The 26,863-nt window shown below is 41.0% G+C and overlaps 3 protein-coding genes across 5 annotated transcripts; all 3 read right to left on the bottom strand.

Annotated features, from left to right (window-relative positions):
* Positions 1–2,980: 2,980 nt before the first annotated feature.
* On the bottom strand, positions 2,981–6,261 carry dynll2a (dynein, light chain, LC8-type 2a). Of its 2 annotated transcripts, none has more exons than XM_049576187.1 (3): positions 5,776–6,261; positions 5,068–5,224; positions 2,981–3,614 (listed from the first exon to the last, which is right to left on the bottom strand). In XM_049576187.1, the coding sequence occupies exons 2-3, from the start codon at positions 5,197–5,199 to the stop codon at positions 3,477–3,479; spliced, it is 270 nt and encodes an 89-aa protein (XP_049432144.1). In that variant the 5' UTR covers positions 5,200–5,224; positions 5,776–6,261; the 3' UTR covers positions 2,981–3,476. The 2 variants fall into 2 exon arrangements, with proteins under 2 accessions (XP_049432144.1, XP_049432143.1); XM_049576186.1 differs by having other exon boundaries at positions 5,068–5,220; positions 5,776–6,251.
* Positions 6,262–7,343: 1,082 nt separating this feature from the next.
* Positions 7,344–10,465, bottom strand: srsf1a (serine and arginine rich splicing factor 1a). 2 transcript variants are annotated; one of them, XR_007449351.1, is made up of 5 exons: positions 10,005–10,465; positions 9,274–9,452; positions 8,208–8,380; positions 7,718–8,041; positions 7,344–7,381 (listed from the first exon to the last, which is right to left on the bottom strand). XR_007449351.1 is itself a non-coding variant. In XM_049576185.1 (4 exons), the coding sequence occupies exons 1-4, from the start codon at positions 10,190–10,192 to the stop codon at positions 7,844–7,846; spliced, it is 738 nt and encodes a 245-aa protein (XP_049432142.1). In that variant the 5' UTR covers positions 10,193–10,465; the 3' UTR covers positions 7,344–7,843. The 2 variants fall into 2 exon arrangements, 1 of the variants encoding a protein (XP_049432142.1); XM_049576185.1 differs by having other exon boundaries at positions 7,344–8,041.
* Positions 10,466–20,389: 9,924 nt separating this feature from the next.
* aldoca (aldolase C, fructose-bisphosphate, a) lies at positions 20,390–25,008 on the bottom strand. The gene is made up of 9 exons (XM_049577479.1): positions 24,918–25,008; positions 23,482–23,618; positions 23,103–23,314; positions 22,866–22,920; positions 22,624–22,784; positions 22,454–22,537; positions 21,293–21,467; positions 21,001–21,200; positions 20,390–20,884 (listed from the first exon to the last, which is right to left on the bottom strand). The coding sequence occupies exons 2-9, from the start codon at positions 23,591–23,593 to the stop codon at positions 20,792–20,794; spliced, it is 1,092 nt and encodes a 363-aa protein (XP_049433436.1). The 5' UTR covers positions 23,594–23,618; positions 24,918–25,008; the 3' UTR covers positions 20,390–20,791.
* Between the last annotated feature and the right edge of the window lie 1,855 nt (positions 25,009–26,863).

The following is a 26,863-nucleotide window of genomic DNA, read 5'->3' as shown; positions in this document are numbered from 1 at the left end:
ACAGTGCAGGCACTGCTGTTGCACTGGGGCCCATGGGGTGTGTTTGGAGGGCCCGCTCTCTCTAGATCAGAGAAAAGACCCTTGCAATGATTCAACTTGCCACCTCAGAAATTCGTCTGTGCTCAAAGAACACACGTTGAAATACAAATGCTGCTACCTGCTATATATGCCCCTGAGAAGCCAAACTATAACTAACTATATAAATCATATTTTAAAAACTACTTTACAAATCAATTTAATACATAATTTCTTATGTTATTTGACATTTTGTCATATACAGATTTGCAGTGATAACTGATAATATGTATGTTGAAGTTGTCCGACGTTAAGTCTGAATTTAATCATGTGAAGATACTATAAAATATATGGTAGCTGGTGTGTCCCTTTGAGTAATTAGTGAGAATATGGTAAACATGAGTATCAAAAAAAGTAATCTGACATGGCTTGAACGCAGCATCTGTGTATCACAGAGAGATGAGCTGTGAGCAGCCAAGTGCCTTGGCATGCCATATGGGTAACCAGCACAACAGTACAGCCACTGATGTCACCATTGCGTCGTTCATGCTCCTCATCTCTGAGTGAAGGTCTCGCACACTTGTTGCTATGGGCCATTTTTCACACCAGACCACTTGAGCCCTGGTATTCAGAGTGAACACACAGTGAGTCCAACACCTCAGCCATAGGCCAACTGTACTGTGTACCCTGCAGCTTTAACGCATAAATACTGAAACCCATGTGGTATATATTCTCCTCTTTGTTATCCACTTTGCTCAGTCAGCTCACACTGTATAGATTTCTGTTGTCTATTGTGTCTTGATTTATTGTAGAATTGGCATATTATGCAACTGAACAATGAGCAAGAGCATAAAGCATCATGCGCCTTTTTTTGGAAGGATATGTCTCATGGTCTGTTTTGAACCTGCAGTGCCAGTGCGCCTTTTGCAAAAGGTGCATATGAGTGTCATGTTTGAAGTTGAGGGACTCAACTCAATCAATAATATACTGAGGCTTTTGAAGTGTCAAGACAAGGCGTGGCAAGACCTGAATTACAGTTTTTGGTGAAGGGTCTTGTGTGTAGGATTTCAGGGCATCTATTGACAGATATGATTTATAAAATTCATAATTATGTTTGTATTTGTTTACAATCACCTGGAAATTGTAATTGAACTGTGGTTTCATTATCTTAGAATAAGCCATTCATATCTACATAGGGAGAGGGTCCTCTTTCACAGAGTCTGCCATGTTGTTTCTACAGTAGCCCGGAATGGAGAAAGCAAACACTGGCTCTATAAAGGGCCATTAGTGGTTTGGTGTTGGTCACCATAGTTCTCCTATATGATTGGCACACTGGGGGAGGTTCTAGCTCTGCAACGTCATTGCTAGATGCCACTAAATCCTTGAAACCAGACCTTGAGAGGACTGATTTGACATTTTGGTAAATAATGTTATGATTATTTCCTTTCTTGCTGAGAGTTAGATAAGATTGATAACCACTCGTGTCTCTACAGTTGATATGAGGCCAGCATCAGTAGCTTGTTAGTTTAGCATAGAGACTGGAAACAGATGGAAACAGCTACCATGGTTCCATCCACTGAAAAAAATCTGCCAACCTAATCAAAATGTGCCATCTTGCTGGTTTAATGTGGCAATTATGTGAATCAGCCCATTTCCCAAAATGTCTCAAACTACTTCCTTTAAGTAAATAATTAATTCTCAAGAGGTATCAAAGATTTATTTCCAACCACTGAATTGTTGTCTTCAGCAAGATGCAGTGACAAAATAAAAGGCCACAGTGTAATAAGTCAACAATTAATTTTTATTTTATCGAGTTTATACGATTTTGGTTCTGTAGCAACCTACTGGATAACTCTAATGAAGTGCAATTGTACTCAAGCCGGTTACAGTTGAGAGCAATGACAGGCACACGTTTTGTGCAAATTTAACAGCATTGGAACGGCTCCTACATATACACAGCAAAAATACATGCCAGAGGAAAACAATACTAAATCAGTTCACATCGACAATAGTTAGGAAGACTTCCCTCGATGTCAATCCAAGCTAACACTTGAGAGATACACAATGCGCCCATCGTTGGATTATGGGAGAGAGCAACTGAAAACATTCAGTCTTCACACACAGTGAGATATGTGTCCAAAATCCCTCCAATCCGCCATCTTCAAGAACCAAAACATTATTCATTACCTTACTGAACTAATTATGCTGACATAACAAAATGAAAACACCAAATCAGTGTGCTAGACAAGAGATACACCTCCTTGCAGCTGCTTTAAGAACTCCTTTGTCTTACACTGCGTGTCTGGCAGTACACTGGCAATGCAAAAATAAAAGTTGGGGGTAAATGCAACTTGAAGTTATCACAAGCTACACAGGACGACACAACCATCTGAAACATAGGGGTGTTGGTAGCCTTGGTAGAGTTGGCTGCAGATGCTTTAATCTTAATCACCTTCCTTACACTGCTTTACATCAGCTCAGTCCAGTATCTACATACTCAAAAGTTAAAAGAAATTACTTCAGCTGTGAGATGAGCTTCCATTTGTGTTTGATGACACTTAAAGAAATAATGATTATTAACCTCCAAACATGCAGAAAAACAGGATTATAAGACTGAAATCTAGGTAGGTGAGTTGGGAGATTTTGGTAACCAGTCTGTTGTGTTATTACTTGGACATTACAGGCTAAAGGTCTGTGTTTGTGAGCTTTATTTGCTCTATTGTCCCTCACAGTGAAAACTGACTAATTAAACATCCCTGGAAATGCATGCACTGGCTTGTGTTGGTTCCAAAATGTCAAGTGTGTTGGATGTTGTGACATCTTCTCTGAAATTGTTGGATATTTTATTCTAAAATCCAAATTGAAAACATTAAAGGTTTTGTATTTGCGAGTACAGACAACATAATTGCTATTAAATTAGTAAAATATCAGTAGTAAACTAAAATCATGCTGTTTGTTCTCCTGGAAACCAAAGGAAGGCCATGAAGTAGCTTGTCATGTGAAAAGACTATTTTGCCCCATTAACCAACCTCTTTTCATGATCACATATTAGAATCTTGATGAATTGTTAAACTGGTGCACGCAGTATGATTTTACCATCTAAACCGACAGATGGAGTCTCATAACAGGGTCTGGCAATGCCACTTGTGAAGGAAAGCAGATGCACCACTACATTCTACAGCTTTCCTTTATTTTACAATCAAGGGCCACGTTGAAATCTTTTACAACCTAGAATTTAACAGCATCAACAAAAACTACTTAAGTTGCATTCAAATGGCAACTATCGAAAAGTAAACTTACTGTAACATACATATTAAATAGTGTATAGTCCATGCAATTGCGCACGGCCGGGTTTGCATCGTTATGGTATGTCGTTATTAGTGTATGGGAGACATCAGCCACCAGTGCATTTCCGATTTAGGTTCAGGGAGAAAAACTCCTCAACACCCATCAGAAACTTCTCAGCCAGACTTGAAGAGCAAGATGGCCACTTGGCCCAAGTAGAAGTAAATGAAATGCTTTGTCTCGTGGGTGACGTAGCTGCCGAAGTTCCTCCCGACGATGCAGTGCCAGGTGGGGTTATACTTCTTGTCAAATTCCTGAAAAAGTCAAAAAAAGATTATCAGTGGATATCAAATTAAAACCCAGAACCAACTGCTGCAAAATGCAAATCCTGGCTTGTATGTCATAACTAAGGTCATATCTCCCACTGAAGATAATGAGGCAGTGTCTGCAACTAACTTATATTATCAGTATTTCAGGCACAAATCTGCCAGTTATTTTCTCAATTAATTGATTATCATTTAAAGTATTAAATGTCAAAAAACAGTGCCAGAGCACTGGATAATTATCTTCAAACTGCTAGTTTCATTTGACCAACAGTCTCAGACCTAATGATTTTACAATCATATAATAAAAAGGCATCAAATCAGCACCTTTTACTCAATTCAAATTAATTAATTTGTCACTTGAAATCCTAAAATTATCCCTGAAATGCAGTCCGTCCATTTATAAACTCAAAAAAAGTGTAGTAATATAAAAATATTGTTGAGGTTGGGTTATGAATAGACATAGACAAGGTGAAGCCAGCAAATGTTTAGCATTTTTGATTGCATAATGACTTCAATGGATAGCCATTTCTCAAAAAACTTCCTGATAATTTTCTTTTAATTGACTCCTTAAAATTGGGGGTTAATTTCTTTAAAGCTCAAAAAAAAATTAAGAGGCCTATGATGAACTCTATTGATCCCAGGAAAAAAGATTGCAAATTAAAATAATTAAACGAAGAATTTTCAAGGCTTTTACAAAGCATTACTACTACTGAACTGGCTTTAGGTAAATATACTTTATGACCACTATTTAATCATTTTAAATTAATACATCTTTTCAAAACATTTGTTATTATTGGCTGTTTTCAATGAATTCATTTTTTATTGTCTTGATTCTGTCCTTTTTAAAATTTTGATTAATCACTTCTGGTATAAATTGTTCAAAATTATTGAAAATGTGCATTATAGTCCCATAGCACGAGGTGAAATCTTGTGTTGGGGGGAAACATTTTTATATGTTTTCATTGGCTTTTTTATTCAATTCATTTTTTAATGTCTTTAATCCGTACTGTTTAAAGAATTATTTTAATTTCAGCATTATTATTTTTTGGGTGCATTTGTCTTAAACTGTTTATCTTTCATATTCATAGTATGTGTCTTATTAGTTCAGTCATCTGTAAAGCCCTTTGAACAGCACTAGCCTGAGTGAAAAGTGCTTTACACAGTAAGTTTGATTGATTTAGACTTTCATGTTGGGCAATCAGTGAACATGAAACATAAAAAATCCAAATGAAAGTGTCAAAAATTCAGTGCATTGGAGGGGGGCTTGTAGACTCATGACCTCAGCAATAAAAAATCCTGGACACGGCCCTGTTCACAATAGCCTCTCCACATTGGAGCAAAAATAGATCTGACAATAAAAAAAAAAGGCTGTGAATTTGCAGATCATGTGCCAATGATGTAAGCTCACTGAGGATCCATCTATGCAGCCGTCCTGTCTCACCTTCTTGATATAGGCTGCAATGTCCTTCTCTATGTTGTACTTCTCCATGGCCTGGGTGGCACAGTCCACCGCGTCCTGCTGCATGTCCTCGGACATGTCTGCGTTTTTGATCACAGCTTTCCTGTCAGTCATGGTTGAGGATGATGATGGTGCCTGCCTCAGGAAGATAAAAAAAAAAAAGGAGCACGTTCACTCAGACGTTCACTGCACTGAAAATGAACACCGCACGTGGTGATGGGGATGGTTTAGGCCAGCCGGATCATCGCAAAAAAAAAAAAAAAACATCAATCATACGCAGAAGATTGGACCGATTGGCACCGCGTTTCACATCATGTGCACTGATTCATAATTATAACTGACGCTCATGTGTTGTTATCTACATCTTCATAACTACACGATGACTTGAGTGTTGCATAGATTGGCTGCGAAACTTGATACAGGTGGAGTTAAATTACTTGGCAAAATCACTTTCCGATAAAAGCAGCTTCTGCATCAGGAGCGCAAAAGTGCCAAAAATGTATCCAATAAATTATGTGCAGAGGAAATAAAACGCCTGCTGTGATCCCTGCCAGTACAGTGTACATGTCCAACCAGTCGAAATACATTAAGGCATACAGTAAAAGCTCACCATCATTACAGAAACTCGAATCACAAATATGCCAAGACATGCAAGTCAATCTTTCCAACATTGGAGATTGTGCAACTCACCTTTTCTGGAGCCGAATGGAAACACTTCTTTCCCCAAAAAATATATGTATTTCACCCAGGCAAGGGGGGAGGTTTAGATGATGCTGCGGCTAATTGCTTTTTAAAGATTTACACAATAAGCATGTAGGTAGGTTGGCTCTCTCTGCTGTGCTCCAACAGCTCCCCGCCCCTCTGCTACATGCTGCACCCTGCCATTGGCTGAGCTGCAGCCTCCCCGTGTGTTGCAAGCGTTTTTCTCCAGCTCCTGTCTGCCGGCATCTTATTTCATCCCACAATGCATCATTCACAGTATACACCACTGACTGTGGGCTAAAAGGAAACGAGACCTTGGCTGTGGGTAGGTATCACTAGGGCTGTGTACAGGGTTTTTCATCAGTTGTCGTCACAGCTGAGAGACACTGGAGCTTTGAACATACGCACTGGCATTGTGTTGGTGTTGTCTATTATATCTGGAAGTAGTGCTGCTTTTATTCAAAGATACAGCCTCATTTTCTGCTCCATTGGGTTTACGAACATCTCCAGTATCAAATATGTGGTTGTAAATTCAAGTAGGAGCAATGTGCTGGGCTTTAGCTTTAATCATGTCATGGATAAAGCTTTATACACGCCTAATAGAAACATATGACATTTGGGTTCATGTTTGGGTTCAATAAACACAAACTAAAATATCCTTGTTTGAAAGTGTTTTATTGAAAATGCTAAGAGAAAAAGCAAGATTAAGCAAAATAAAACATAGAAACTACTCCCACATAAAACCCCCTCCCAATCTCCCCAAATTTAATTCCTTCATACCAGGCATCTACGACTCCATCCTTTGATCCAACTTCCTGGTCCTCAGTTTCGTTTTCTTGTAAAATAAAAGCCATTACCACTGAAAAACTTTAAATAGGCATTTGGGGGCCTAATAGAAAAAAAAAGTTGCTCTGGGACTCCCGTTAATTAGTTCTGTAATCAAACTCTCATTTGAATCCTGGAAAACTGATCCCGTTCCGAGCATCCATCCTTGCCTATCCCTTCCCTAATCGATCCACCCATCCAGCTCCAAGGATTGGGATCCACTGAGCCACTCCTCCAATCAAAACCTTGAAATACCAGGAAGAAAATCAGAGGCAGACTGTTAGAATAAAATGTCAAGATTTTTGGGCCTAATTTTTCCATTTTTGAGCACTCATGTCAGATCAAGAAAAAAAAATATGCCACTGAGCACAAAAACTATAGCTCCCTGAAGTTAAAACATTTTAACCAATGAGGACATTTAGAGTTAAGTGGGACGCTTTTGCAACAAAGTAGTGATTCAGATTTTTACATTTGACAGCAAAGATGTTACACTTACATCACAACACTTGATCTAGGACTGCTTATTCTGTCACAAGCCAGAGTAGCAAGTTAAAAATTGTATATATAACAAAGTACAGCACATATGGCTTTATTAAATATGACATGCATGATATGGAAACCTATCAAAACGTTCAATTTATGGAATATGAAGCGTACCATTGCCTCGACCTGATTGCTCCTCAATTAGATGTCCTATCCTGACCATACAAATGAAATGTGCTCCACAATGGTTTTATTCCAAATCACTTTAATCCTTCTCTTCAGATGTCTAAAGGAAGACACAAGGGTAAAATACAGTTAAGCATTGGGCTCCCCGTCCAAACAGCCCACCCCACATATCCAATGAGAAGCTATGTTTTTTTAAAAAAACCCAAAAAAAAACAAAACAAAAACAAAACTCAATTTTCAATACTTGCAAAAAAGTTGAGTGCAGCTTATACGAACTCAACATTTTTGAAGTTCAACACAGCACAATTTCTTATATTGCAAAAATTGAGAGGACAGAAAGAAGGGGGAGAGAGAGGGGGAGAAAACAAAAGGACAAAGTAGCTGGAGAGGGAGGGGCGAGAGGGAAAGAGGGGAGGGAGGGGATACATCTACATACCAAGATCATCCACAAGGACATCGGGACATGAAATGCAAAAATTAAAAATCAACTGCTGACATCTGGAGAAACTCATAAGAGGTAAAAACAGGAGGGTGTACATCAAAACATCGGTGGTAGAAAGGTTTAGGAACGGGAGCGAGAGCGGCTGTGACGAGGCGAGTAGCGGGGCGATCCTCTGCCACGACCACGGGAATTGCTGCGGCTGCGACTGGCGCTGCGACTGCGGCTCCTGCTCCGACTGCCACGGCTGCGGGAGCGTGATCTTCCATAACTTGGGCTGCGGGGACCGTCTAATTTCACACGAATGTAAGCAGTCTCTCCCTGGCAGACACAAGAGAACTTGACATTGAAAAGGCAACATTCCTTCCTATGGTGGAAATTCCATAGATGGAAATGAGGGCCAGGTGTGATTTCAAACATGTAGCATTTGCTGCAGTACTCACCTCCACACATTATCCATGACAATTAATCAAATCAGTACACATACCTCATGTGAGCGGAATTTGGTGTTGTCCAGCTTTCGAACGGCATAGGTCATGTCTTCTTTGCGCACAAATTCTACAACCCCGGTTCCATCTCTGAAAACGTCAGCATAGCAGACGTCGCCTGCTTCACGCATGTGGTCCTTCAGGTCCTGCCAGCTGCCACTCTGAGGGAGTCCTGAAACATTTGACCAGAGTTATGTTAGAGGACACATGGTGAACTTTACAGCTTTGTTCATGTGTGAGAACTTCCACTTGTGTCCCAACTACACAACTACTTTTGCTTCCCAAAACTGAAGATGCAGGGTTGAGTGACACAGGAGCACCTCAATTAATTGTGATGGTGAGACCAACAGTGGTGGGAAGAAGACTTGTCAAAATGGAAACAAGCAGAAACTGGTTTAGCTTGAAGAAACAAATAGTTAAACGCTAATCCGGTCTGTGTGCTTTATTAACTTCCTCAGTGTGAAATGTGGCAACACTGTGTTAACTGTGGCATAATTTATTGATGATGTGTACTGTATGTAAATGATGATGGGCTCATTTACAGTGCTTTTTATGGGTAGAGCACTGAGCATTATAGATGTGTAATAAATAGATCATACTAACAAGTCTGACATAGTGGAGGTTATTAAGTGAGTTCTACAACAACACACATGTGGGCACATTGGTCTACATTATCAGTAATAATCAATCAAATCAACAAGAAAGTGTACCTCTACCTCCCTGAAACAATTTCCTACTAAAAATAGTTGTTCTCCAAATGAATTTTTGGCGCTTTACCTGAATTATTTGCATTTATTCAAAGAAATCGTGATGAACAAAACCAACAGTGTTTAACTTCACATGCACAGTGCATACTTTACCTGCCCCAACAGTAAAATACAGCCAACAAGGTGGAGCTCTAAAGTTTATAATATCTGTCGTGATCTAGCCATACTTTTAACTGCACAAATGTGCACATTAGTTACATTTTTAATTCCGCAAACAGTCGTTCATACAGTGATCAAATAGATATGACAATATAACAGTATCATTTCTGTACGTTAAGCCAAGTGCATGGCTGCCTACCTGACACAATGACCCTGTACTCGGAGCGTCTGGATGGAGGACCATATCTGCCCCTTGGAGCTCCACCGATCCCTCCGAAACCGCCTCTCGAGCCCCTGCCGCTCCGAGGAAACTCCACACGCAGCCTGTAGCCGTCATAGTCATATCCATCACGTCCATAGACTGCATCATCTGCGTCCCTGTTGAGAAAAACGGTATAATTTACACATTTACACATGAAGAGTGCAGCGAGAACGCAGTGGCGGATGGGGTCAGCCATGTTAGCGGCTAACTTGATCTGGTTGCTAATCCGCCTGGCAGACGTGCACATAACTAGCGTTATATTGCCTCAATTTCTCCAAGGACAAACACAATATAGTCTGTTGTGCAATCGTTGCAAAGAAAGCGCTTTATTGCGTATAACGCAATCAAGCGTAACGTTATTGGTGCACTGAGTTAAATTTCACTAACGTTACAACCGTAGCTATAAACAATGCAGCGCGCTCAGGTTAACGTTAACGTCAACTATGTTACCGTTACATATTAAGGACGCAGAGGAAACAGAGGTACAAGGGTGATTTTTTAGGTGCATGTGAGACTTTTAAAACACGAAATCGAAACCGAAACAGCACACACCACGTTTTGTACGACAACAAGGTAGTGGTAGACCAGGGAATAGTCGGAGCCCGCGTTAGCACACGCGTTGGTTAGCCACACAATAGGGCACCTCTGGCCTAACGCTAGCTCCTTACCTTGGGTCCTCGAATTCAATGAAGGCGAAAGGCGGCCCCCCTCTCCGGTTCTTCAGGTCGATATCTCGGATTGTTCCGTATTTGTAGAACACGTCCTCCACGTCTTTTGTGCGAATATCAGGGGGGAGGTTTCCCACATAAATTCGGCAGTCGTTGTTCCCAGCGGGGCCTCGCACAACACCCGACATTGCTGCTAGCTGCTAGCTCGCTACTTAAGCTAACGGACTGTTGTTTGTAAGATCCTGTAACGATAAGGTCGGCGGAGCTACACCGAGATCAGACTCTAGGCGCCTGTAAATCGTCGAGCAGAGAGGAGAAGGAAATCCGAGTGGTTTTTTAGTCTGCAATCTGCAGAATATTTAGCGGGTAGACAACTACTAGACGAGGCGGTCACTACTCCTGTATTTCTTCAGGAACCGCGCTCCTTTACCGAAGCATTCATGAATACCGGAAACACTGCAGCCAGCGCTGACACTTCCGCCTGACAAAATAGTCCGCCAAATGACCAGGTGTAGTGATAATAATTTCTCTAATAGAAACGTAATAACATGTGACAGACATAATGATAGTCCATAATAACTATATTTATTCATTCGTTTATTAACACGGACAGTGCAAATGTACCGAAAGGCTGTTAGTCCATAGATAGCCACCTTATTTGGGGAGAAATAACAGGGCAAACTCAAATAACGTGCTTTCAGAAAAAGGTTTGACGCTATGCGTAGTTAAATATCACATGCTGATGTAACATTACGTAACATTTACGTTGGTGTACAAAGGTAGGCAGGGTTATACTTCTAAAGTAACTGTGTTTACAGCATCCTTGGTACAGCAGATAAGAATAAAATAAACTCGTCTTATTGTGTCATCGACAGTCACCTTTATCAATTTAGTATTTACTTTGACTCTAGGCAAAATATGAAAGTGCAACATTGAAGGCTTGCACCTAAAATGCAGAGCTGTATATCTGGATATGTAGCCAACCGTACAATAATACTTAATTTGACCGTGGCTCATGAGACTGTTTCTGCCTTTTGTTACAGACAACAAACTATTGTTCAATGAAAATGTGATACTTCTGCAAGTTTTAAAAAATGGTAACAAGGAAATTGGTTCTCCATCCTCAAAGACACATTATTTCTTTGAAACTGATTCTAACCTTAATTAGGCTTCAGGTTGAAGATAAATGGGAAACCGATGAGTTAGATATAAAGCTGTAAACTCCCTCTGGGTCACAGAAAAGATAATGCAAATACAATGAATGTGTGTGTGCAAAAAGAACTCAGAACAGTTTTTTGTGTAAAAGTAGCAATAGCACAGTAGAAACACTGTTAGAAGCTTGGGGCGCAGCACCAAATTTTGGGCCTTATATATATATATACAGTACAGGCCAAAAGTTTGGACACACCTTCTCATTTAATGCGTTTTCTTTATTTTCATGACTATTTACATTGTAGATTCTCACTGAAGGCATCAAAACTATGAATGAACACATGTGGAGTTATGTACTTAACAAAAAAAGGTGAAATAACTGAAAACATGTTTTATATTCTACTTTCTTCAAAATAGCCACCCTTTGCTCTGAATTACTGCTTTGCACACTCTTGGCATTCTCTCGATGAGCTTCAAGAGGTAGTCACCTGAAATGGTTTCCATTTCACAGGTGTGCCTTATCAGGGTTAATTAGTGGAATTTCTTGCTTTATCAATGGGGTTGGGACCATCAGTTGTGTTGTGCAGAAGTCAGGTTAATACACAGCCGACAGCCCTATTGGACAACTGTTAAAATTCATATTATGGCAAGAACCAATCAGCTAACTAAAGAAAAACGAGTGGCCATCATTACTTTAAGAAATGAAGGTCAGTCAGTCCGGAAAATTGCAAAAACTTCAAATGTGTCCCCAAGTGGAGTCGCAAAAACCATCAAGCGCTACAACGAAACTGGCACACATGAGGACCGACCCAGGAAAGGAAGACCAAGAGTCACCTCTGCTTCTGAGGATAAGTTCATCCGAGTCACCAGCCTCAGAAATCGCAAGTTAACAGCAGCTCAGATCAGAGACCAGATGAATGCCACACAGAGTTCTAGCAGCAGACCCATCTCTAGAACAACTGTTAAGAGGAGACTGCTAGAATCAGGCCTTCATGGTCAAATAGCTGCTAGGAAACCACTGCTAAGGAGAGGCAACAAGCAGAAGAGATTTGTTTGGGCCAAGAAACACAAGGAATGGACATTAGACCAGTGGAAATCTGTGCTTTGGTCTGATGAGTCCAAATTTGAGATCTTTGGTTCCAACGGCCGTGTCTTTGTGAGGCATGAAAAGGTGACGGATGGATTCCACATGCCTGGTTCCCACTGTGAAGCATGGAGGAGGAGGTGTGATGGTGTGGGGGTGTTTTGCTGGTGACACTGTTGGGGATTTATTCAAAATTCAAACCAGCATGGCTACCACAGCATCCTGCAGCGACATGCCATCCCATCCGGTTTGCGTTTAGTTGGACGATCATTTATTTTTCAACAGGACAATGACCCCAAACACACCTCCAGGCTGTGTAAGGGCTATTTGACCAAGAAGGAGAGTGATGGAGTGCTGCGGCAGATGACCTGGCCTCCACAGTCACCGGACCTGAACCCAATCGAGATGGTTTGGGGTGAGCTGGACCGCAGAGTGAAGGCAAAGGGGCCAACAAGTGCTAAACACCTCTGGGAACTCCTTCAAGACTGTTGGAAAACCATTTCAGGTGACTACCTCTTGAAGCTCATGGAGAGAATGCCAAGAGTGTGCAAAGCAGTAATCAGAGCAAAGGGTGGCTATTTTGAAGAAACAAGAATATAAAACATGTTTTCAGTTATTTCACCTTTTTTTGTTAAGTACATAACTCCACATGTGTTCATTCATAGTTTTGATGCCTTCAGTGAGAATCTACAATGTAAATAGTCATGAAAATAAAGAAAACACATTGAATGAGAAGGTGTGTCCAAACTTTTGGCCTGTACTGTATATATATAAAAAAAACCTGTCTCTGTGGGACCCCTACCCCACCCATCTTGATCCATGTCTCTCTCACACACCTTTTGAAATGTTTTATTAATTTACAAAGTCACTTTGCTTTCTTCTCCTTTCCTTTGCTTTTGTCTTTTCTTTTTTTAAACCAAAATTTCCCTTTCTTAGCGAAAATCATGATAGTGTATGTTGGTGCTCGAGCCCCATAAGTAGTTACTCACTTAGCTCTAGCTGCATTTAACCCGTTTCCTCCGAGCAGTGTGGTACGGTACAGTACAGTTTGGTTTTTTAACTGTATGCATCACGTTGCTTTTATTTTTTTTTACATGGGAACCTACAATTGCCAGTGATGCAGAAAATCTGAATTTTATTTAACATGCAATGTTGTTCTCACTCACACTGAAGCACTTCATTTGACTAATTTTATGAGAGAAAGCCTGGGTTAACAGAGCAAGTTGGTAACCTGTTCGTGGTACCCGTCATCTGTGATCAAGGCTTTAGTGTTTGTCGAGCCAACTCAGACAAAGAGAGCCTGGCTCTGGCGAACTGGCTTCATGGTATACAGCCCTCAGGTTTTGACGGTAAGGTTGAGACATGGTCGGATCTGTGAGACTTTCATTTTCAGAGTTGGTTTTCAGTTTATACACAGGGCAATGGTTAAATTATTTGCGCTTTGCAGACAGCCTCAGGAAAAAAAAATGAAAAAAACTGGACTTATCAAAAAAAAAAAAGCCAAATTAAACTGATTAATGAATTGATTTATTTTCAGCAGCACCAGTCACTGTTGTGACAGAAACTCAAGATACTGGTGGTGGACACAAGCGTTGGAGAAAGGCAGGTTCTTGGGTGATGCAGGTGAGTAAGTGGGCAGGAAAAGGTGGGTTTACATGAGTGCCACACGTCCGTGTGTCCTAAAGTAAGACAATGCCCTGCATGGAGAGTTTTGCAGGGGCGTTGCCGCCTTCCTCCTTCTTTTTTTCCTTCCTCACTCTCTCAGGTTCTTGCCTCGCCTCTGTCCACTTCACGTCCTGTTCTGTTTCTGCAGTCGTTTTTGTCTCCTTCTCCGGACTGCTGCCACCTGAAATAAACAGCATATAAAAGATTAAGTCTGGAGTCGAGATGTAAACCTGCACACCTCTTAACAGGAAAGAATCAACAGAGTGGTGAAAAGTGATTGTGTAGCTATCACAGGCAATCCATATGTGAATGGCATTTTCTATGAAAGAATGTCAGTTGACTTTCTTACCTCTCTGTAGGAGGTGTTGCTCCTGCTGGTTTGAGTACTTGGATGTTGTCTTTCCAGGTTTTGCGCCATGCAATTTGTACTCTTTTAAACAGAACAACAGTTCTCCAGTCTGTCCTTTGCGTTTTAAAAAACTTCTGCGTTTATATGACGACGTTATTGAAACGATCCCCGTTCACACGGAGCCGCAAAATCTACTGGAAACGCTGTAGTATGCACGCCAGGTCAATGGGTGGCAGTGTAAATTTGCAAAGCAACACCACAGCATGACGGCATGTGCCTGCGCTGAAGCGCCTTCCTCTCCAACGCCGTGATTACAAACCAAAACAAAGAAGACACACTGGCGAAAGCATGCACAGATAACTTTGTCTGGATGGACGACGAGGTGGAGTTGCTACAGTAACAGATCTACACTTAACTTCAAATCAACAGGGTGAGCAGCGCAAGCAGAGCTCAGCATTGTTGTGATGGTTGGCATGCCTAGTGACTGGAACCGTAATGCGCATGTGCGAAAAGTCTCCGTTTTCAGAGGAACTGCATATTGCATGTTTACATGACAACGGAGACGCTGCCGTTTCCAAAACGTTGCACTCTGGAACCCGTTTTCAAACCATTGCATTTTCAGGCACCCAAAACGCTGCTGTCGTGTAAACGATCAGCCAAAACGCAACTAAAGTTTACCGTTTTCAGTTGAAAGCGTTGTCGTCTAAACGGGGCCTGAATCTCTCTCTCCTTCCACTCTTTTTCGATCCTCTCCTTCCTCTGTCTTTTTCTCTCTTTCTCCTCCTCCTTCCGTCTCTTTCTGTCCTCCTTCCACTCTCTTTTTATCTCCTTCACCATCTTCAGCCTCTTTTTCTCCTCCTTCCTCTGTCTATTTCTCACCGCCTTCTCCATTTTATCTCTCTCTTTTGCCTCCTTCCTCTGTCTTTTCATCTCCAAATGCTCTTTATCGGGCCCCCTTTCCCGTCTTTCTCTTTCCTCCTTCCTCCGTCTTTCCTGTATTACTCTCCTCAACTCATCCAATCTCGCCATCTCCCCCCTCAGCTCGTCTCTTGCCTTTATCATCCTCTCCATCCTCTCTTTCTCCTCCTGTTCCTCTTGTTTTTTCTCCTCCTCCTCCTCCTCTCGTTTTCTCTCCTTACAATTCCACAGCGAAACCAAGAAATCATCCTTGATGAGCTAGTTGGTGGAATCTGCAGGAGACAAAGGGCTCTCACCCCTTCCTCCCTGCTGCCTCTGGGTGGCGGAGGACTTGTTGTTTTCACAAGACCAAGGGCTCTCACCCCTTGGTCTGTGCTCCTTCATGATGGTAGAAGGGTTGATTTGTGCAAAAGATGAAGGGCTCTCACCTCTTCGTCCCTGCTGCCTCAAGGTCTTAGAAGGCTTGTTATCTTCATGAGACAAAGGGCTCTCGCCCCTTGGTCCGTGCTCCTTCATGGTAGAAGGTTTGATACCTCCACAAGACGAAGGTCTCTCACCCCTTCATTCATGCTCTCTCCACATGGTGGGAGGGTTGAAGTCTCCAGAAGACAAAGGGCTCTCACCTCTCTGTCCCTGCTGCCTCGGCGTGACGGAGGACTTGTTGTTTTCACAAGACTAAGGGCTCTCACCCCTTGGTCCGTGCTCCTTCATGATGGTAGAAGGGTTGATCTGTGCAAAAGATGAAGGGCTCTCACCCCTTCATCCCTGCTGCCTCAAGGTCTTAGAAGGCTTGTTATCTCCACGAGACGAAGGTCTCTCACCCCTTCGTTCGTGTTCCCTCCAGATGGTGGGAGGGTCGAAGACTTTAGGAGACGAAGATCTCTCACCCCTTCATTTGGATCACTTCGAAGAAGAGTGCCTATCTCCCAAAGATCGAGTTCTTGAAAAGAGATTTTGTCCAAAAATGGACCTGAGCATTGTCTCAATGACGATTTCACACACTGATGTAGGAAAACTGCAGACAAAAACACACACAATAATTATTTCACTTACAATCAGATTTTTTCAAGCAGCACACTCAGTAACTCCACTAAACCTTAAGATGAGGCTTAAGAAATAAAACCTGATGAGGGGAATTGTTTAACTGAACTGAAATTAAATTAGAGAAATATTTATTGGGTCATGACACTGCAATAAGAAAAATAAGAAAAGGTTCATTAAAAGCAGGTCTACCAAAACTATAATTACACTAAAAACTCACACTGAAGAGACTAAATACCATAGTGTTGTTTCAAATTAAAATCAAGTATTTCAGATGCACAACTGTAACCGACATGTTACACATCTAAAATCATTACATTCATTAACACAGCATTGTTGCAACTAATGCAGTTAATACAACAAATGATACTGGACTTTCACTTTTAAAATAGTTGGTTACAGTAACATAATAATGTTTATGACAATACTAATATAATATTGGTGATAATATTCAGAAAATCAAAACAGAACATGAATCTCGTGCTACAATGAAATAATTGTTTTCCACAGTAACTTCAAGAGAAGCTTTTCTGTAACATGACAAACTTTTTTGTGATCTGCAAACTGCTCACAGGAATAACAAAGGGAGCAGTCATTTTTAGTAAAATACTTATTAAGTAATTGTAAAATTTTACAGTTTACAAATTTAAATTGGTTTTTGCAAGACAAAATGTGCATTTTTATCTCCTGATTACGGCACATGTTACTGTGCTGATATTTTGATTGTGACTAATGAAAAAGGTAATTTACTTGACAATGTACTCGTCCCCCAACACAACTGAACATAAAAAAATCAAGTGAAAAATAGTTTTTTAACTCCGGTAAAAAGTGTCTTATCTCTTCAAGCGTTTGTGCAGGAATGAGTTTGGAGCTCTGTCCCCACTTGTATTTGCAAACTCTGGTGTTCCATGACGCACCAAAGATGGAACAGGACCTCAGTGTTCTAGTTCTACTGTTACTGTAAAGTAATAAAAAAAAAAATTCAATGGACCTGCAATTGTATAGTGCTTTTCTTGTCTTCTGAACACCAAAACGCTTTTTACACTACGAGTCACATTCACGCATTCACGCATTCACGCATTCACACACACACACACACACACACGCACATTCATACACTGGTGGCTGAGGCTACCATACAATGTGTCACTTGCTACTCAGTTTTTAACACACTCACACACCAATGGAACAGCCATCAGGAGCAATTTGGGGTTCAGTATCAAGCCAGGGATCGAACTTGTTTAAATATCTTGTATGAAAATAATTTAATTAGTCCTTCATCTCTGTTTAAAATATGCATTTCTGAACAGATTTCTGAAGAGAATATGTTGCATGTTTTCGAGTAAAGGTGATAAAACAAAATAATATGAAACTCCTTGTTGGTGAAGATTCTCAGTCATCCAGGTCATGGTAATTTTAAGTGCTAATATTGTAGGCAATATGAAACTCCATTTCTATATTATTATATAGAGAATAATAATAATATAAATGCATTTTAACAGACAAGATGTTTTTCCTTAAAGGGACAGTTCACCCCAAAACAGACACGTACATATTTTTCCTTCTCTCTGATATAATGAAACTAGATGGCAGTCAAAGCACCAAAAAATACATTAACAAAACTCAACAGCAATGTCTCTTTCCAGAAATCATGACCCAGTTACTCAAGATAATTCACAGACCTTGTTATAAGGAGTTTCATAGAGGAACTATTTTCTTTCTACTGAACTACACTTGTATTACCACTCAGAGAGAAGTGTCCATCTACTCACTGATGAGTGACTCGTGCTCGTGACATTACGAGATGTAAACATAGTGGCATCCTCCTCGGCTGAGCTGTAACTTTTGCTAGCTCAGTGGTGCTAGGTGAGCTAGCAGGAGATGCACACTTTATTATAGCCTCATTTCAACCGAGCCTTACAGTACAGTACAGTTCAGTTTGGTACGCTTTTTTTTCCATTTCCACTGTGAAAAGTTGTGGATGGTACCAATGGAACCGTTCCGTACTGTCCCCTTTTTGGTCACCCCTTCTGTTTGGGTACCTAGCACAAAGATCTGGTACCAAAAGGTGGGGCTGTGAACACTGTGGCTGTGGTCACTCTGCTCAGGGCAGAGTTGTGGCTGGTTTTGAAACTCATGTAATCACTGCTCATACTGTGGGGAGTTTTATTACTGTAACTATCGAATGAAAATATGTTTTGCTGCCTCGCAGCAGCTGTAGTCGGAGAAGAAATAACCTAATTCACTGCCCAGGAACATTTACTTGTAATGTTACTCAATGCATGAGTTGACGACATGAATTCATCAACACACCTTCTGTGACAACTTTGTCACAGTAAATCCCTGTGACAACTCTGACCATTACTTTAGCTTTTACATTACATATACTTTTAATAATGAGTGGATCTTCAAGCCTTTATCTATATCAATTTCGACCAGATTATGTGAACCGCATATATTCTAATCCTTACTTGGAAAAAAAAATAGCACTGTGGCGCGTCAATCTTGTGGGCTCCAACAACAATAAACCCTCCAGCTTGCCTTAGGAGGACTAAATGCACAAACCCACTATTTTAAATATGCCATGGGAGAATCTGACTCCAGCCTGTTCTGCTTTGTTCTGAAAATGTCGGCGTGCAGCCTTGTTCTGTGGACGATAAACGAGGTGCAGACTGATAAAGGAGGAAATACAGTGAGTGCTGGACAGAGCAGCGAGCGACAACAACCCCGTCCACATTCATGGGTACTGTTTTTGTGGTGGAAACGCTGAGCGGACCTAGGGTCTAGGTACCATGTCTGGAAACGGGGCTTTTGAGACAGCTTCTAGTGCAGGGGCAGACTAAACCTTTTTCCACCTTTAAGGGGTAAGAGAGGCCCTTAGAGAGATTCAACTGTTTTTTTATACAGCGTTAATATTAGTCTTTACACAGATTTATTCCTCTGTTTTAATTTAGTTACGGCAGTAATTACTAAGAAACTGCAAACAAAACCAAACTTTAATTCCAGGATTTTTTGACGGTCCCTCTTCCATTACAGCCCTGGGCAATCAGTCCCACTTTTCCTGCCACTATGACACCCCTGGTTAGAAGTACTTGTTACGCTGAGTGGTCTGTTTCAGAATAACATGTATTATTTTATTGGATTCATTATGTCACTTAAATGTTGCAGCTAGTAATGGCAGAACTAATTTTACCACTGTGTAGCCTAATATATCATATATTTTGCATTAATCATCTAAATCTGTTAAGTAACTCGTAACCAGTTATCAAGTAGATGAAGAGTAATTTTTCTCTGAATTTGAGTGGAGTAGAAGTACTGTGTAGCATAAAATAGAATTACACAAGAGAAGCACAAGTACGTCAAAATCGTATACAGCAGGCCTACTCAAGTAAGTATCCTACTTAGCTACTTTCCAGCATTGTCTATAAGATAGGAACATTAGGAGACACAATGGGACATAATGGAGCAGTAATGCGACATTACATGCAATATTCCAGGCATATTGAACATTTTCAATTAACCTTATACATTTAGCTGTACTTCAAATTTAATTTTGTACATACATTAATATAAGCCACTTCTCATACATTATGTAAATGTTCTATAAATTGGATTTGTGGACTTTGGATATCTGTTTATTGCTATTTTTTATACTTGCGCCTTTATTGTTATTTTGTACTCTGTCCTACTTTGTACTGAAAATGCTTCAGATGTATTTCCCCTGAGATAAAAACAATTATTTCTTATCTTTTTGACTGAGAGGATGAAAGAAGTCAAACTGTTGGTGGGAAAAGTGTCTCTAGCCTGCATGTTTCTTGTGTAGGAAACATGTGGTCACTGTTGCTTGGCAGACACTCCTGTCAGGATGAAGACATCACAAAACTATGAATTATCATAAATCAAAATGCCCACACCAGACTGAGCCTGAACAGCTTTATTGCTCGAATGCTTACATTTGAACTATCAGACTATTAGACACTCCGACTGTTAGAGAACACTACTCAGAATAATAACACACACAAAATCACTCTGTGTTGTAAGTTCCTGCTGTGTTGATTGTGTTTTCTGCCCAGGGACTGCAGAGATTAATTAGCCTGAAGCCAATTTCTGGTGCAATATTTCTAATTGTGCATGGTTACCAACAAAACTAAAGTACACACACTCAAACACAGAGAATCAATTTAAACTATTTTTAATTAACTGTGCTGTGATACAAACTAATGTTATTGCTCTGCAGTGAAAATTCTATTTACTTTCAGCACACGGCAACTTAGTATTCATGATACAATACCTTTAAAGCTTTAGTTATGGCACTATCACAAGAGCACACTGTGCATCCAAACAAAAGTAAAGCAAGCAACCTCCATGCAGTAATACATGCATTAGAAATACACAAGGCCATGTTCTGATTGTCCTCATTTGTCAAGGCAAGAAAACACGCTGTCACTTGTTTTCATGGAACATCATCATGAGTGTCAGATTTCTAAAAATAACCTAATTATCTTCATTAAATTCCCTCCTTGTTACGGTAACGGAGAGAATACACGATGCTAATTGAAACATGGCTTCTCAAACTACTCAGTATGCATGACAGGAACCATAGCTGCGCTGGCTGCCATCGCCATAGTTATCACCACCAGTGTACTTTCCTTGACATGCCAGACTGTTCACCTGTGGACAGAGAGGACATTGAGCAAGCGGACAAACACAAAGGAAAACAAACACTGGTTAGTGGTAAAGGATTGGGATCATATGCTTTATATAAAGACAAAGAGAGGTGGACGCACCTCTGCTCTCTTGATGAACTGCTCAGTGGCAACTTTCTCATTCTCTTTATGTCCTCTCCAGGCTCTCAGTGCAGATGCCTGCAGGGCTCGGCCGAAGGAGAACGTTAGGACCCAGGGCGCAGCCAGAGGGCAGTTGTTGATGGCATTGAGGTGGACAGAGGCCTCTTCTTCACTCTGACCCCCGGAGAGAAAAGCAATTCCTGTTGGGAACAAAAGACTTTTATTTTGTTGCTGCAAACTTCAAACATATCTGTGTATAATTCTCAACAGACACGACAATGCTCTGGGTTACCTGGGACTGCTGGGGGGACAGTGCGGCGCAAAGCGGTGACAGTTGCCATCGCAACCTCCTCTGGGCTGTACTTGGTGGAGCAACTGTGTCCACCAGTGACCATGTTGGGTTTGAGGAGAGTGCCCTCCAGATACACATGATGGTCTGACATGGCCTTGTACACTGCAGTCAGGACCTGAAACACGTGGATTGTTTCAACTAAGAGACAGCAGACAGATACTTCCCTTCCTCTTTGTCTCACTTCTTACTGTTGTAGTATCAACGTCACACACCGATGCACATCTATGGATGAACCACCTCAACTGGCCCCTTTCAACGCAAAGGAGCAGCATCTCTACTCTGAATTCCCTCCAGATCTCCAAGGTAAAGCCCAGACACCCTACAGAGGAAACTCCGTATGGTGGCTGCTTTTATCCGCAAGCTAATTCTCTCAATCATTACCCAAAGCTTGTGACCATGGGCGGGGGTAATTCAAATGCTTTGCCTTGTCCCTCAGCTCCTTCTTCACTAAGACAGTATTACACAGCACCCTCATAACCGCTGATGCCACACCAAACGCCTGTCCGTCTCATGCCCCATTTTATCCTCACTCGTGAACAAGACCCTGAGATACTGGAACTCCTTCACTTGGGACAGTAACTCACTCCCAACCCTAAGGGAGCAATATACTATTTTCTGGCCTCGAACCATGGCCTCGGACTTGAAGGAGCTGACTCTCATCCAGACTTCTTCACACTTGGCTGAAAACCACTCCACTGTGAGCTGGAGGCCACGGTCTGATAAAGCCAACAAAGCCGAATCATCTGCAAAGAGCTAAGCTGCAATTCTGAGGTCCCCAACCCCCTCTTTCTCCCCTTAGCTGTGTCTTGAGATCCTGTCCATGAATATCACAAACAGAACTGGTGACAAGAGACAACTCTGGCAGAGGCCAGCACCCACTAGAAACATGTCTGACTTTGTGCTAAGTATATGGACACATCTCCCACTGTGATTGTAGAAGGACCAGATGGCTGGTAGAAACAACCCCAGTGTCCTATACTCCTGCGGTATCCCCTACAGAACTCTCCATGGGACATGGTTGTAAGCCTTCTTGAAGTCCACAAATCGCATGTAGACTGGATGGGAAAGCTCCCATGATTGTATAAAAGAAAAGAAACACACCTTCTCGGTGACATACTGGCTGCGTTTCAGGTCATGATCTCCATCAGGCAAAATCTCCGGCTCTATCACGGGCACAATGCCATGCTGGCCGAGAAAGGAAAGATTATCAGAACAACATATAGATGAATCACAAAAATGTGCAGACACGGTTTATAATATTGGGCTCTCACCTGCTGGCAGATACTGGAGTAGCGTGCAAGTACATTAGCATTTTCTGTGATCGCCAGTTTAGATGGATTGGCGTCACTGATTTTGAGCACACAGCGCCACTTTGCAAAGACGGCTCCATCCTTTTTATACTGCGCACAGCGCTCTGACAGTCCATCCAGACCTGTGGAAGAGGTTTAAAAAAAGATTGATAGATTGTTTGTAATATACACTCTGGGTGATGTGAGTGTTGTTTTTGTCTGACCCTGTGTGGTGGTTTCTCCACAAGTTCCTGCCAGGGGAACAACACCTTTGTCAACCTGAGGAATAAGCAATAGAGAAGTGACAATCTTGTTTGTTTCTTGTGAACAAAAACAACTAATTGTTAGTGCAGACTGCAGTGCCATAATGATACTCGATCAAAAAAAATCAACCTTTTACCACAAAGTTTGGTATGATTTGATGTCCCATATTTGTAATATTTGGAACTAATATGCCAAACCTTGACGCCGACCAGGATGCCCCTGTCCCTGATCATTTTGACAAAGCCTACACCATTATCAGAGTGCTGATACAGCGTCTCATGGAAGAAGATGACCCCTCCAATGCAGCCGTTGATGCGATCGTCTGCACTGAAGAGAATCTGCCGGAACTGTCTGCGGTTCTCTTCTGTGTTCTCCACCCCGACCTGGGCGAGCCGCTTAGCCATGCTGCCTGCAATTAACATATGTGATATGCATATGAGATGTTAATATCCATACTATGCATTCTTTGGATTGGATTGTCTTTATCGGTGACATAACTGAGTGAGTGTGGTTTTTCAGTGCAACATTAATGGCACACATTTTTTTCCAGAGTTTAAAATAAAGAGTGCTACAGACCCACAGACTCGTCCGCAGCCAGGATGCCCTTCCCTGGAGAAACGATGCGTAGAGCGATCTCATGTAGCTCCCTCTTCTGTGCCTCAGAGAGTGTGGGGAACTGGTGTGTCATCCTGAGCGACTGATTGTCATACAGCCTTTGGTAAAAGAAGTGACCTTATGATTGTATTATTCACACACTGACAACCCAAAGAAGACAGATGTTATTCATCCACAAAGTTTAAGTCAGAAATATCTTAAGGTCCATCCGTATTTCTTTCCACCTCTGTCTTTCTCAAAGGGAGTTGTGCTAGTTTAGGAGGTATGATATGGTGACAACAGATTGGTCCTGGTTGGTATAATCTTAACTGGGTGTTACAGAGTGCTGAGCCTGCTGAAGTATCAGCCTCTTCAACAATATTTGTGAACGTGAGCTACACTCTCTCAAACTCAAAAACCAGAGAAGTAAGTCTCAAACTTGTGATGCTCCATAGACTATGAATGGGAGACTCACTGAACATTTGTTTTCTTTTTTATACTCAAAAGACTTTATTCTATTGTAATGTTCTCAGTTTGGAAACAGAAAATGTACCCATACACTCTTCCATTCCCCTGGGTGCTATCAGTGTCATCTAGAACATCGTTCACCATTCATCTTCTATGGATCAGCTCTAGACTTTATAACCTTAGACATAACAAATATGAGTTTTAGCACTCTAGGTTATACTTTTAAACTGTCTGGGACTATAGGAATAATGTATAAATTTTGAAAATAAGCATTGTTTCCCTTTAAGGCATCAACTGAAATAACACAGTAGGCTACCAAGTAGTATTGAAACTGCTCCAGTCAAATGAAACTTGCATTCAAATCTTTTTGGACCCAGATCTAGACAAAAATTTCTATTTTTATGGTTTTGATCACAGCCAATCACACACTACAGCAGCAGCAACAATCCGTATAGTCGTCAGTTGGCAGTTCAGTGTGCTGAGCTGCCACCAAAACATTTGAAAGCATGGCTATACTACAAGCCTGTGGCGTCTGGTGGCACAACCAAATGATTCCATCACATGATGGGTATCAAATAAAGAAGAAAAAAAGGTATCAAATTAACTCTGCAGGTATCAGTATCACTTTAAGGATACCACTGGTATTAGAATTTTTTAAACAATATCCGGCCCAATAAATAAGACATGTCATTTTCTCTTAGCATTTCTTAGCATCTCTTAAAATCACGGACAAATGCAAAATTAACTAAACATTTTTTTTATTGTGTGAAAAAAGATATGAACTTTTGGAGTTGCTGCAAGTACAAAAAATAATTACAATAATAACATTTTTGTTTTAGATAAAATGTGAAGCCATCAGCTTTCTAACAATCACTACCTGATACAGGTGCATAGATTTACCCACTGAAGTCAGTTATTTAAGATTTAAGATGAGCAGATAAAGTCCTTACCTGACAGAAATGTGTCTCGTCCACTGATGGGATGAACACTGACAAGAAACTCACTGTCAGCTCTAGTTTGTATCCAGCTCAAGTATGTCACACCTAATAAGGCGACACCCCTGGGCGGTGCTTGTGCACCCACCTCTGCCCCATTTAAATCAGAAGATTTGTGATGAATCATTGTTCTATTTAAATAAAGACTTTTTTGTCGTGCAGTTGCTTGTTTTTAATGCTGAAATGGCCACTTTAGTGTTTCTCAGGCCACTTAATTTCAATATAGTGCTTAGAAAATTGCATTGGCGTACAATGGGCGTCTGTATCCACATTTACCCTAAAAAATAAGTTTTAATGTTTTAACTATGTCAACACTTTTAGGTGCCACTCCATATTCAGGCTGATTGTGAGATAATGTATTCTGTCAGCACTCTTTACCCCTATAGCAACCTAATTTAAGCGTTTAACCATACCCCATGGCGTGCTATTTTTATTTTAATTAGTAAAAATGTGCCCAGAGGAGACTTTCAAGTCTCCTGATAATTCGGTCTTCATCCTTGAATTCACAGGGGTGTTTCAGTCTCAAAGCAATTCATGCACTCGATGGCTTCTTTCTGTGAGCTTTAAACTGTAAGGAATGTGATGGGACGGCTTTGGAAATAGTTAAATCATTTCCTGGTTTCAGTGAGTGTAAATGAACATGGTGATATGGCCCAAATTAGACCAAAATGAGGTCAGCTAAATCATTTTCAGTTTGAAGAGGACATTTTTTACATAAGTGTCAGACACATGATACATCAACTCACATATATAAAAGCTGGTTATTTTATATACTGTATGAGACAAGGTTTGTTTTAAAATACTAACACAGGAGAATTAAATTATGCAATAGTGTGAGCTGAACAGGATTATCTCGAATTGGGTGTTGAATTGTGTAGACCTGTACTGTTACAGTAGCTATAAGCTACATTCAGGAAACTGCATGTTTCCTGTTGTGCGTGTTACTATTTGGTGAGACTCAGTGGGACAGCTCGCCGTCATTTCAGGGGGACTCCTCTCTCCTCTATTGTGGGTTAGTGTGCCTCTGAAACTAGATATGGGTCACTGGACTGGCTGCCACTATACAGCCACAACACAGACATGGTGGACCTGTCTAAGACAGGGGCCTGAGAGGGAATTCAATGTCAGGAGGCAGTGGGAGGAGGAGCCGGTGCACTCCCTTTCAGGAAGATACAGATTTAAATAGATACATGTCTTCAAGAAGTACAGCAATTATACGTGGCTGCCTCCGCTGGGGCTCTCCATTTTATTCTCTGTTACCTAATTAAAAACATTTAATGATGATAGGCCTACTTTATCTGGTCTTTAATTTTCTGTCCTATTAAGGGTGTCCTTGATAGGTTTTTGTGCTCTAAATAGGTCGACCCAACACTGAAAGTTGGCCACGATGTATCCAGGTACGACAGTCATGCGCTCAGTGGTTTAGAGTTGTTTTTTTTTACCCAAGTGTCAAACAGCAGCAGGACTCATTTACTTAACACTGGTATCTACAGAGCCATTTAAAATAGACAGTTGAACAATATGGCATTAGATTAGAATCATCTTTGGAAGTCATTGTTCTATGTACATTTCATTGATGAAGGTTAAAATAATACGTCACCCACAAAATGACCATGTGTATTTCAATTGCTCCCCCTGTATTACCTTGGGTTTGGGTAAACAAGGAATGGATAAACAAGGATCCAAAAATGGTAAACATTCTTGAAAAATTAAAGTCATAGGCAACACTTTCTCACTCCTAAGTTGTCAAAATCTGATACTTGGTCAGTGACTTCCGGCATCAGACACCCACGAAAAGCCATCCTTTCACGTCAGCATGATAAGCGGCTGGGTGCCATCATTGTTTAATGGCACTCGGCAGCATAAGAAGGAAATGTGGCAGGACAACAACAAAAGTTTAG

Source organism: Epinephelus fuscoguttatus, linkage group LG5 (assembly GCF_011397635.1).
Source record: "Epinephelus fuscoguttatus linkage group LG5, E.fuscoguttatus.final_Chr_v1".
NCBI lineage: Eukaryota > Metazoa > Chordata > Actinopteri > Perciformes > Serranidae > Epinephelus > Epinephelus fuscoguttatus.
This window is presented reverse-complemented; position numbering and strand designations above follow the sequence as displayed.

What these genes read in the sequence shown, in the direction of transcription:
- dynll2a (XM_049576187.1), bottom strand. Translation starts at nt 5,199, where the DNA reads ATGACTGACAGGAAAGCTGTGATCAAAAACGCAGACATGTCCGAGGAC. An exon ending in TTGCAGCCTATATCAAGAAG is followed by an intron (nt 3,615 to 5,067) that starts GTGAGACAGGAC and finishes TGACTTTTTCAG; the next exon opens with GAATTTGACAAGAAGTATAA.
- srsf1a (XM_049576185.1), bottom strand. Translation starts at nt 10,192, where the DNA reads ATGTCGGGTGTTGTGCGAGGCCCCGCTGGGAACAACGACTGCCGAATT. An exon ending in GTACAGGGTCATTGTGTCAG is followed by an intron (nt 8,381 to 9,273) that starts GTAGGCAGCCAT and finishes CAAATGTTTCAG; the next exon opens with GACTCCCTCAGAGTGGCAGC. An exon ending in CCAAATTCCGCTCACATGAG is followed by an intron (nt 8,042 to 8,207) that starts GTATGTGTACTG and finishes TGTGTCTGCCAG; the next exon opens with GGAGAGACTGCTTACATTCG.
- aldoca (XM_049577479.1), bottom strand. Translation starts at nt 23,593, where the DNA reads ATGACACACCAGTTCCCCACACTCTCTGAGGCACAGAAGAGGGAGCTA. An exon ending in GCATCCTGGTCGGCGTCAAG is followed by an intron (nt 22,921 to 23,102) that starts GTTTGGCATATT and finishes CTTATTCCTCAG; the next exon opens with GTTGACAAAGGTGTTGTTCC. An exon ending in TGTCCCCCCAGCAGTCCCAG is followed by an intron (nt 21,201 to 21,292) that starts GTAACCCAGAGC and finishes TGTTCCCAACAG; the next exon opens with GAATTGCTTTTCTCTCCGGG.